General features: G+C 50.4%; 1 protein-coding gene across 1 annotated transcript in view; it reads right to left on the reverse strand.

The window, feature by feature from the left end:
• Positions 1–12235, reverse strand: part of GALNT10 (polypeptide N-acetylgalactosaminyltransferase 10) — a gene marked incomplete at both ends in the record, with an annotated part of 210169 nt that overhangs the window by 9231 nt on the left and 188703 nt on the right. Inside the window, one exon of the mRNA XM_079701909.1 lies at positions 3035–3142. Coding sequence (XP_079558035.1) covers positions 3035–3142 — 108 coding nt within the window. The remainder of the gene's footprint in view (positions 1–3034; positions 3143–12235) is intronic.

Below are 12235 nucleotides of genomic sequence, written 5' to 3' on the forward strand. Positions count from 1 at the left end.
CCAGATCTTGAACTTTTGTACAGTTACTGGGCCAAAGTAAGGGACTTTACGTTTATTTCTATTACCTCTCCCCTTGCTAGAGTCATGAGAAGGACTCTGGGATTTTAGCAGGCGGCATGCTCCTCTTATCCCTACTCCTAACACCTTCCTAGTTCTGGGTCCCAGTCCTGTCTGAGGCCCCCCTGCTTTTCTTGAGTTTGGATCACAGAGAATTGTCCAGAATCTTGGAATAAGTCTCCCAACAAAAATCAACTTTTGTTTTGCCAAGTTTGAGTGGGTTTCTGTTACTGCCTTCCCAAAGACCCCTTGCCCAGAGGCACAGACAAGAAGGATCTTAGCAAATTTAGTAAATAAAGACTGGCTACTTCTTCTTGAGGCAGGCAAGCTGGTGGCCAGTTCATCCTTCCTGAATTGCTGCTCCACTGCTCCCTGGCTATTTGTCCTTCTGGAATCTGTACACCTTTAGTAAGACTTTGGTTTCCCTCTTTATCTGGCTCTCTTGGGGCTTTTAGGATACCTCTCCTCAAATCTATCAATACGATGTTCTAGGAGACAATACTCTAGAAGGATCTGGTTGTTAAAACACTGAACAAACATGTAAAATATGATCTGCAACTAAGAGAGGGTAGTTAGATACTGTAATAAAAAGTTAGGAGAGCTTGATTCAGGCACCTTTGGTCCTACCAACCTACATGGGCACTGCTCAGACTGAACTGGTTTAAAGTCAACAGGAGACTGATTCAGTCTGAATCAGGTGAAAAATCAGGTGAAAAACGGAGTTAAAATGTGAAAACACAGAGTTCAGATGAGACACTGAAATCAACTTTCCAGTCTTGCTAATATTGATGCTGACACTAATACTGCTAATAACAATAGCAGTCGTTATTTAAAAGACAACCACTCTGTGCCAGACACTGGTCAGACCTAAGTGGGTTTGAATTCTGGCTCTAGTTTCTTTGTGTCTCTACATGTCACTGTTCTCATCTCTAAAATGGGGATTAAAAACAAGTGAGAACTAAATGAGATAAGTGTGTAAGATGCTTTGCACAATGTCTGGCTCAGGAAGTTTTTAATGTGTTAACTACAGTTCATCTGTGGATCTATAAACAGGAGGTGGTGGTGTGTCTTTACCGGGCGAGTCTTATATCAATACGTGACAGCTCTGGATAGGGAAAGGATGCTTTTGGGAGTGGTCCTGCTCAGGGGTCAGAGGTGTCCTAATGGTCCCACAGCCCCTAGTAGTTGGAAGAGTCGCAGTCTTGGGCTTACTGAGCGACTCTGCGGTTTTCCTGCGTGGTTCCTTCCTCTGGGGTTGCCAACGGTATTTCAGATGAAACGTGATTCCGCCCTCTCCTGCTGAACTACACCTCGCACCCCGCGTGAGAGAGGGCTGTTCCAAGCGCGGATGGCTGTCGTTGGAATCTTCGACCACTAGAGGGCATTGCTGGTTCTCTTTTTCCTCAACGCCGGTCCCCATAGCAACGCCGGTCCCCATAGCAGCCCCGGCCGCCTCCAGAGCCCAGCATCCCACCCTTGGATGGAGCCCGGGGAGACAGCTGCCTCTCTGAGCCTCTTGGTCTTTCCTGTAAGTCGCAGGACAAGGGCCCTTCCGAGACCCAGAGGCTACAATTCTGCACGTCGTTGATTGTCAGGTGATGGGGGAGGGGGAGGCAGTGGCCTGGGCAGAAGGAGGTTGTGTGGACTGAAGCCAAACAGGCTCGCGGGGGGGTGGGGGTGGGGGTGGGCGCTGTCGGGAGGGGTCTTCACGGGTTGAGGTGGGGGGTCTCCAACAGGCAAATCTGTGTGGTGACCTTTCCAGATCCCACCAAACCTCCCTGCGGCTCTCTTTACCCTCTGGGGGCCCTCCCACCCCTTCATTGTTCTTTTGGGGTCACCTTGATTTTTTTCAAGACCCTTAAGATTTTAAAATTTTGTTATTAAGTTTAGTGAAATATTAATAACACAAAACCAAAACTTCTGGCTTACATTTCCATTTGTAGATAGTGCCACTTTAATTCGACCAATGACTGATATAAACCATTTTAAGGCACTAAAACAGTTTGACACAGAATTTTTGGCATGAAAGTGGAGAGGGGGTGAGGAGAAGAGAAAGACGCTAACACTTATTAACCATCGCTGTGCCAGGAGCTTTTTTTTTTTTTTTTTTTTTTTTGCGGTACGCGGGCCTCTCACTGTTGTGGCCTCTCCCGTTGTGGAGCACAGGCTCCGGACGCGCAGGCTCAGCGGCCATGGCTCACGGGCCCAGCCGCTCCATGGCATGTGGGATCTTCCTGGACCGGGGCACGAACCCGTGTCCCCTGCATCGGCAGGTGGACTCTCAACCACTGCGCCACCAGGGAAGCCCGCCAGGAGCTTTTAAGTGCCATCTCAGACTTCCCCAAACACACCACTCCACCTGTATTAAATTTTATCCAACATGTTTCTTTAAATCACCCCTAGTCTAACTTTGTACCTACTTTAGCTTTATCCTAAGTAATAATGTCTGTGAAATCATGAATTTGCTACACTAATCCACATTAATTTCTACACATGGAAATAAAAAAGTTGACCAGCTAAAATCACCTCATTGGTCACACTTTGGGAAACTGCATTATCTCCTTAATTCTCCCGGCCATGCTAAGAGTTGGAAAAAATGAGCTTCCCTGAAGCAAAGGAGTAAACAGAGCCTTAGAGCAACCCTCCCAAGATCATAGAGCTAATAAGTGATTAAGCAGGGCTTTAAGTAAGTTCTTCTATGTTTATTTATGTTTGCCACACTGCGAGGCTTGTGGGATCTTAGTTCCCCGGCCAGGGCTTGGACCCGTACCCTCAGCATTGAAAGTGTGGAGTCCCAACCACTGGACCGCCAGGGAATTCGCGTAAGTAAGTTCTTTTAAACTGGGTTTCACCTGGAGGGTGGGGGGAGGGGCACATCCTCACTCCTAGGGACCATTAGGCCTAGGGCATGGGGTGTCTCTGCTCTGCTGATGGTCATAGGCCAACCTCTCACCCCCTAGGGAAGCAACCACCTTACCCGGGCCAGGCTGACTCCGGCGGGGACCTTGTAGGGCACGTACTTCCTGTAGATATGGCCCACCCTGGAGCAAGGAATGTCCTCCATGCGGCCTCCACACATCCACACCTGCAGGGTGAGAAGTGAGAGAAGATGATATTTCTGCCTCCAATTCACGGCCTCCTCAAAGGGCAGCATTCCTTTGTGCATTCATCGGAAGCATCAGCGTGGACTGTGTACTAAAGCCCCCATTCACAGAACTAGGGATGTAGGAAAACACAGCAGTGACAACAGCAGTAAAAACAGCTCACGGCATCGAGTGCTTACTCATGGCCAAACACTATGATATGGGCTTCGCACGAACAGGTGCACGGAAGCCTCGTCAGAAAGCCCATAAAGTATGTAGTAACGGAGCTCCATTTTACAGATGAAGAAACCGAGGCTCAGAGAAGCTAAGAAACTTCTCTAAGGTCACAGGGTTGGTACATGGTGGAGCCAGAATTCAGAGACAGCTTGGGCTGACTCTAGAGTCTGAGCTCTGGACAAGTGTGAGAATTGTGAGGGGGTAGCGGGGGCTCTGTGGGAAAGACTGTGGTGATCACTTCGTGGTGCTGTCTGGAGGTATGACGGGGAACAAGGTGGCACACAAGCTGTGTATTTGCCGACTCTGGCATTAAATGCAGTTGTTTCCTTCTAGATCTTGCTGGGTCACCCTGAGCAGTCCCCTGCCTCCCTGCCCTGACTCTCCTGCAGGGTGGCTCACGGGCAAGGCTGCCTGTGGTGTAGGAGCTGATGCTTCTCCTTGTGTCTCCCTCCACAACCGGTATCACAGAGATCTCCTGAGTTGGAACCCTGGTCTGACAACAGTGTGGGAATTCTTAACAAGTACAGTCAACCCACTGAGGGGCCCAGCCTAAACAGACCCCCTCTGGCAGTCTTGGGTTCAAATCCTGACTCAGCCACTATATAGCTTTGTGACTTGGATCAAGGCACCTAACTTCTCTGAGGCTCAGTTTCCTCACTTGTAAAGGATTAAATGAGGCAGGCTCAGGGGATGCGGTATTGTAGGTAAGGTGCTTAGCACAGGACCTGGCACCCAGTCACAGCAGTGTGAGATACTACAAATGATGGATTCATACATTTGATTGATATTTATGGAGTGCCTGCTACATGCCACACATGCTGCTGGGCACATACAGCAGTGAATAAGTTGGCCAAGGCCCCTGTTCTCATGGAGGCGGAGTGTGGTGGCCAGACTCCGAGATGCCCCCAATGATCCCTGCCTCCTGGTATTTGCACCCTCCCAAATGAAGCACATGAGGACTGACCTGTGTAACCAACAGGATACTACAGAAATGATGAAGGACACTGTGGCTCCCACCTTGCTCCCTGGGGTCACTTGCTTTGGGGCGGCCAGCTGCCATGTTGTGAGGACACTCAAACAGCCCCATGGAGAGGTACAGGTGCTAATACCTCCTGCTAATAGTGTTAACCTTCCCACCACGTGAATGAGTAATCTTAGAAGTGGCTCCTCCAGGGACTTCCCTGCTGGTCCAGTGGCTAAGACTCTGTGCTCCCAATGCAGGGGGCCCGGGTTCCATCCCTGGTTGGGGAACTAGATCCCGCATGCATGCTGCAACTAAGAGTTCGCATGCCGCAACTAAAGATCCCATGTGCTGCAACTAAGACCCGGTGAGCCAAATAAATAAATAAATTAAAAAAAAAAAAAGGCCCCTCCAACCCCCAGTCAAGCGTTCAGATGACCACAGCCCTGGCTGATACCCTTACATTAACCTCATGAAAGACCCAGGCAGAACTATCTTGCTAAGCCACTCACAAATCCCTGACCTGCACGAACTTTGAGATAATAACTGTCTGTTATGGCTTTAAGATTATGTTTTCCTGTGGCAGTAGATAACTAATACAGGGACTTGCAGATGGTGATGTGTGATCTATGGAAGCCAAAGCAAGGTAACTGGATGGACTCACTGGATGGATGTATGGGATGCTGATTACCCCCACCTGTCAGGGAAAGCCTCACCTAGAAGGGAGTATTTGAGGTGAGACTTAAATGATGAGAAGGTAAAATAAAATAAAGATCTGAAGGGTGAGAGAGCAGGTGGAGAGAAGAGCGAGTGAAAAGGCCCTGGGGTAGGGAGCCAGAGGCCTGGAGCAGAGGGAGCAAAGGCAGGAGTGAGGGGAGGGGAGGTCATAGAGGTGAGTGGGACAGTCATAAGGATCTCTTGCAGCAGAACTAGGAGTCTTCACTGAAAGTCTTCAGTGAGGGAGACAACACAATCCACCTCTCTTTTACAAAGATGGCTCTGTGGAGTGCAGGGTGGCCTGTAGGGTACAGGATTGGGGGAGGGAAGGTCTCGGGGGCTTTTGTAGATACAAAGCAGTCATGGCTTAGGGTTTGTGGGACTGTGGCGATGGTGGGACATGGCTGGATTTGGGACATTTATTATTAATTTCATTACTGTATTCCCTCATTTGTGGAGTGAGGAGCAGGAGTGGGAATATCTACAACCCCAATTCCGTGCAAAAGAGCCTTTTCCACCTTGAACTGCTTGACAGGATTCTGGGGATTCGGCTCCGTATCTTGATTAATTCAGGGGCTCTAGAAGGGCTCCTTGCACACTTGAGGGGCCTCAGTCCCCCATCACTTCCTGCCAGCAACTGTCTCCTCCCCACCCCAGATGTGCTCTGTCCTGGGCTTCCCACAGGGGTTAGGTATGCGTGGGGCTGCAATTTGTGGAAATGCTGCCTGGAGAAATGCAATTATATTCTGATCTTGGGGGAGAAAAAAAAAATCGAGCAAGTCAATAGAACAGAACATTGGTCTTGAGATAATGGGCTCCTGATGGTAGATTAATGTCAAGGCCGAGCCAAGAAGTTTATTTTCAAAGCAGGAGACATTGATCAGGCGCCAGCATCCTGTAACAATAACTCTCCCTTTATACAAAGTGACTGATGTGGAAGCAATGTTTTTGTCTGGTGGATACTGCCCAGGTCGCCGCTGGGCTGCCCTTGCCTTTTGGAAGGCAGAGCAACACTGAGCAGGTGGAGGACACCTTACCCTGCTCTATTTGTGAATGTCTCCTGGGCAGCTGACTAGGCCGGTGTCCAGCTCTCTCAACTCCATATTAAACTCACATTAGCTAATGAGGCTGTGTCTCTGGCTCTGCTTGGCAGGGAACCTTCCTTTATGCAGACGGATTATCAATTTCCAAATCCTTCCCTGTGCTGTGACCTCGGGTTTCTTTGGCCCTGACCACACTGGCCATCAGCCGGAAGGTTCCTGAGGGACCAGGGTGACCTTGATCTACTCAGAGGTTTGAGGCATCCAAAATGCCCTCAGATTCCTGGGATGTCTGCAGCCCAGGAGGAGTGCTGGCTTTGGACGATGAGTTTACTCCACGGCTTCCCTGACCTGGACATGACTCTCTGACGGCTGAGTCAGAACTCGAATTGCCTTTAGAGAGACGCACACCTGTTCAGCAAAAGCTGCTGCCAAGCCCTGAGTCCTCTGGGAGCACCTGAGCAGCCTGAGAGGGGCCCAGCTCAGGGTACACTCAACCCTTCAGAACTCCCTCTGGCCCCCCAGAACACATCATACACACACAGCAGGCACCACCCCCGTGGTGTTCGCTGGTTATCTAGCAGGATCCCAAGACTGGAGGGGACTCTCCATCCCGGGACATGATAAAAGCTGGAGGCATGCAATTACAACATGACTTGCCGTGGGCTGGGGAGCTGGGCAGATCTGGTCCTGGACTCCAGGTTCAGCTCATGGCCCATGTCACCTACCTGTGTACCTTCAGGCCCCCCACCTCCCTCCCTTCACAGCTGAGGCAGCAGCCACCCAAGACCCACAAAAACCACAGCACGGGGTGTTATAAGCAGACACTGTTTTCCGATCCCAACGCCACCAGTGCAGCCGCGTGACCTGGGGATGACAGTCACTGCTACCTTGCAAGGTTGCTGAGATGGACTGAGACAAGCTGTGAAGAGCTCTCAGCCTGATGCCTGGCCGTAGCAAACCTGATTAACGTTAGTCATTTCTATTTGCGAAAGAACGAGAAATACCACCACCTTGAAATGATACAGTATTTGCCCTTCTGCCCAACACCATGGTATGTTTTATCCTATGGCCTGATTTCCCAAATGGATAAAGTGAAGCTCAGAGACGTGATGTAGTTTTTCAAACAGACTTCGTGGCAGAACCTGCAACTGACCAGGAGAATGACAGTGCCAGGCGGGTGGGGTACAGTCACGGGGCTTGGTTGCCCGAGGGTCTTCTCCTATCCCCCAAGTAATACACCAGCAGGAGAAGAGCCTAGCTGGTGGCAGAAAGAAGGGGAGCTGCAGAGCTGGCAGCAGCTGCAACCGTGTTTGGCCGGGACCCCATCGTGTATGGACGGGGACAAAGACAGGCCACTGAGATGACATCTTGCAGCCCCTCTCTGCTGTCAGCTTTCTTCCCTCCCTCCCCTCCATGCACTTCCTAGTCTCCATCCCCGCAGGGGTTGCAGCTGTCTGCTCCGGGAGCCTTGTTCCACCATAAGGAGTTTCCAGATACACCCTGCCATCTCGTTCCTTGGTGCTGTTTTCTCCTGTGGAACAGTCTTCTCCCTGGAAGCACCATGCCACTAGACAAGTATAAATCTAATTGTAAAAGCTTGCTCCCCATTCATTTTCATTGCTGCTTTGATTTATTTTATTAGCAAACATCTTTTGTGTGATGACAGGCTTCATTACAGTGTCTATAAAAGACAATTACTCGCTCTTACCTCCTAAACTGAGGAGGAAAGAAACGAGTGGTGATGAGCATCAGGAAGACACAGTGGGCCCCGGTGAGTGCGTGGCAAAGGGGCCGTCCTGCTGAGGGGACCGCGAGTGAGCAGGGGTGGGGCGAAACCTCTCTCTCAAGGAAACAGCTGCCTGGAAACCAATCAGTAATGGATGGGCACCCTACCTGCCCAGGGAGGGGAGAAGACACCAGTCAGCCATGGCTTTTGCGGCTGGCAGCTTGGCTGAGGACCCCGATGAAGTCCAAACCCTGTTCAGTTGCGCTTGGGAGCTGCACCATTAATATGCAATTAAAAGAATAATCGTCACCAATTATCCTGCATTATCTCTGAGCGTAGGAAGAACACAGGGTAGCTGTGATGAGCTTGGCTCTGGCTCTTAAGCAAGTTTCATGAATCTGAAAGCCTCAGTTTCCTCACCTGCAATACGGGATGTATTATTGTGCCTCCCTCCTAGGGTTGTGATGAGGCTGGAATGAGGTAATTCTGAAGCACAGAGGACTCTGAGCAATCCTAATGGTGCTATCTGGGCACATGGTGGCTGGCGCTATGGGTGGTGGGCGCCACAAATGTGCCACGCAGTTTCCCTTCAGAAAAGAAGGAATGGCTTTGGATCCATGTCTTCTGTAAGTTCATATGATTTTGAACATATTAGTTTGTTTCGAACAACAAGATACTGTTTCAGGAAGCCTCACCAGCATGAAAGGATTTCACTCATGTTCATTTTAGATGCTTATACTGGTTACAGGCTACAGTTGGTAAAAGAGCAGGAAAAAACCCAATTTTATTTTTCTTTTAAAAATCCATTTAAATTTACTTTTAGGTTAATATATGATTTTATATAATATAGTTTTAAGCATATGTGTATCTAAATTAATAAATTGAATATCTGACTGTTTCAACAATATCCTGGGGCTTCCCTGGTGGCACAGTAGTTAAGAATCCACCTGCCAATGCAGGGGACACGGGTTCGAGCTCTGGTCCGGGAGGATCCTACATGCCGCGGAGCAACTATGCCCGTGTGCCACAACTACTAAGCCTGCGCTCTGGAGCCCGCGAGCCACAACTACTGAGCCCACGTGCTGTAACTACTGAAGCCTGTGCACCTAGAGGCTGTGCTCTGCAACAAGACAAGCCACTGCAATGAGCAGCCTGTGCACCACCAACGAAGAGTAGCCCCTGATCGCCGCAACTAGAGAAAGCTCGTGTGCAGCAACGAAGACCCAATGCAGCCAAAAATAAATAAATAAATTAATTAAAAAAAGAAAATCAATATCCTGAGGTTTTTTTTGTTTGGTTTTTTTTTTTGCTGTACGCTGGCCTCTCACTGTTGTGGCCTCTCCCGTTGCGGAGCACAGGCTCTGAACGTGTAGGCTCAGCGGCCATGGCTCACGGGCCCAGCCGCTCTGCAGCATGTGGGATCTTCCCGGACCGGGGCACGAACCCATGTCCCCTGCATCGGCAGGCGGACTCTCAACCACTGTGCCACCAGGGGAGCCCTCCTGAGGTGTTTATAGTCAACTTGGCCAAAAAATGGGGGGTGGTTGCCTTACATTAGGGCTTTTTTTTCCTTTAATAAATGAATTCACTTAAGTTGCAGGATCCGTTAGGTTTTGGCTCATATTTGAAATAGCACAATCTCCCAACCACCCAGTGAGGGAGGTACTGACATGCCTCTTACACATGAGGAAAGCAAGGCCTAGCGAGGTCCAGTGCCTTCCCCAGGGCTCCTCAGCTCATAAGTGGCAGAGCCCAGAGTGGAATCCAGGGTGGGGGCCCCCAGAACTAGGCAGATCTGAGACTGCACCTTTGATCTTTCTAAAGCCTGGTCCTAACCCTATCATGGTCTTCCACAAAGACCCCTCTTGGCACTTGTATTATCTGCAGGACAAAGGGGTCACCCTGTGCTTGCAGTCAAGGCCTCTGCCCCCTGCTCCGGTCACCTCCGATCCCCTCCACATCCCCTGGACACCACATGTGGATGCTGCTGGGAGCCAGCTGCAGTGCACTCACATTTCTGCTCTCTTGGGCACATGTGCTTTCCTTTCCATGAACAATGCAGCCCAGTACAAACATTCATTCATTCATTCACACATAGCCTGGTCATTGGTCAGTCTTGCTCTAAAACCCTGTTGGAAGAGATGGGGGCTTCCTTGGTGGCGCAGTGGTTAAGAATCTGCCTGCCAATGCAGGGGACACGGGTTTGAGCCCTGGTCTGGGAGGACCCCACATGCCACGGAGCAACTAAGCCTGTGAGCCATAACTACTGAGCCTGTGCATCTGGAGCCTGTGCTCCGCAACGCGAGAGGCCGCGACAGTGAGAGGCCCGCGCACCGCGATGAGGAGTGGCCCCTGCTCACCGCAACTGGAGAAAGCCCTCGCACAGAAACGAAGACCCAACACAGCCAAATTAATTAATTAATTAATATATAAAAAAAAAAAAAGAAGAGATGGAACAGAAACTGGCAGCCAAGGGTGGACCAGTGACATAGAGCCTTGAAAGTGGGGTGAAGGTATTGGTACCTGTGGGCCAACCTGCCAACCAACCTACCCATTACTCTATCTTTCCACACCCCGGCCTGAGCATCCACTCTGTATAAGACCTTACCTACTGATTACAGCCACGATTTTCAGTCTTGAGTGAGCATCAGAATCACCCAGAGAGCTTGCTAAAACACAGACTGCTGGGTCTCACCCCTAGGATGTCTGACTCAGCAGGTCTCCGTGGGATCTGAGAATTTACATTTCTAACAAGTTCCCAGGTGATGCTGGTGCTGCTGGGCTGGGGACCACACTTTGAGAACTAGTGCCTCCTGGATTAGTGACAGCCCCTCTCAGGACAGTGGTGCCTGCCAGTTCACACTATGTCTCTAGACAGCCCTGTGAGTTTGGGGTTATTAGTGTCCTTTCAATGAGGAAGTAAAGGTTCAGCAGAAAGGGCAAGTGAACTGTCCCAGGTCTCACTCAGAGTTCATTCAAGAGCTGGGCCCGGAGCCAAGGTCTTTGGCCTCTGTCTTGCTGGTCTCAAAGCTCCTTCCACGCCTGTCCTCCTGCAACTGCAGCCCATACACATCGAGCACAATGCCAACGTTATAGCTATCATAATTGATTATTTACAATATGCCAGGCGCTGAGCTAAGCTTTTAACACATTTTGATTAATAGCATGCTCACACCGACACTATGCAATAAGGATCATTCTATTGCCACTTTACAGATGAAGAAGCCCAGAGAGGTTAAGTCACTTTCCCAAGGTCACACAGCCACTAGCTGATGGAGCTTTCACCTGAACCCAGGTGGTTTAATTCCAAAGTCAATGTATTATCCCACGCCGTTCTCCCTCCTTTTTTCCTCTTTTTTTTTTTTTTTGCGGTACGCAGGCCTCACTGTTGTGGCCTCTCCCGTTGCGGAGCACAGGCTCCAGACGCGCAGGCTCAGTGGCCATGGGTCACGGGCCTAGCTGCTCCGCGGCATGTGGGATCTTTCCGGACCAGGGCATGAACTCGTGCCCCCTGCATCGGCAGGCGGACTCTCAACCACTGCGCCACCAGGGAAGACCCCTGCCTCCTTTTTTAACATGAAGGTTCTGATCCAAACAGCTACCACTCACTGACTGCCTTCTTTTTGTCTGTCTCCTGGCTAAACAAACGTTTTATACCATTTAATTTTTTATTTTTATTTTTGGCCTCGCCTTGTGGCATGTGGGGTCCCTGACCAGGGATCGAACCTGTGCCACTGCATTGAGAGCACAGAGTCTTAACCACTGGACTGCCGAGGAAGTCCCTACCATTTAATTCTTATAACAAACCTCTGAAGAAGTTGTTATCTCCATTTTTAGCGATAAAAGACCAAGGCATGAAGAGATGGGCACGTGGCTGGTTAGGGAGTGATGTACCACAGGTGACCCCCGGGCTTCCGAGCCATCTTCCTGGAGGAATGGTGGGAGGGGCAGGTGCCCACAGACAGAGACACCTATGGAGTTTCAAATGGCTGCTCAAAGTCAGGAGCAGAATGCCTTCCCTATTCTTGGCAGACAGCTCTTAGAAAGTCTGGGTACATGTGGCTGGGAGGAAAATGCTACATGCGGCAGAGCAAGTTCCCATCCCAGCATCCTCGGATAACCCAGCGAAGGAAGGAGCTAGCGCCGGGTTCCCGGCAGCGACACTGCAGCTGGTCTGAGTCAGAGGGGGCTGGGAGGGGGTGGTGGAAGGGATGGGGAGAGGCGATGGCAGGCTGGCACTTGCGTGGGGGCCCCGAAGGCCCTCCTGGGTGGCAACTTAACCCCCTCAGGGCTGGTCCTGACTTCTGGGGCCTCCCTGTAGCAGTGGCCTCTCTCTAGGCTGCTCCCTCCCACCAGGTGGAATGAAATGAGCACTGGGCTTAGAGGCAGGACATCTGGGATTTAGCCCTGG

This window comes from Hyperoodon ampullatus, assembly GCF_949752795.1.
Source record: "Hyperoodon ampullatus genome assembly, chromosome: 4".
NCBI lineage: Eukaryota > Metazoa > Chordata > Mammalia > Artiodactyla > Ziphiidae > Hyperoodon > Hyperoodon ampullatus.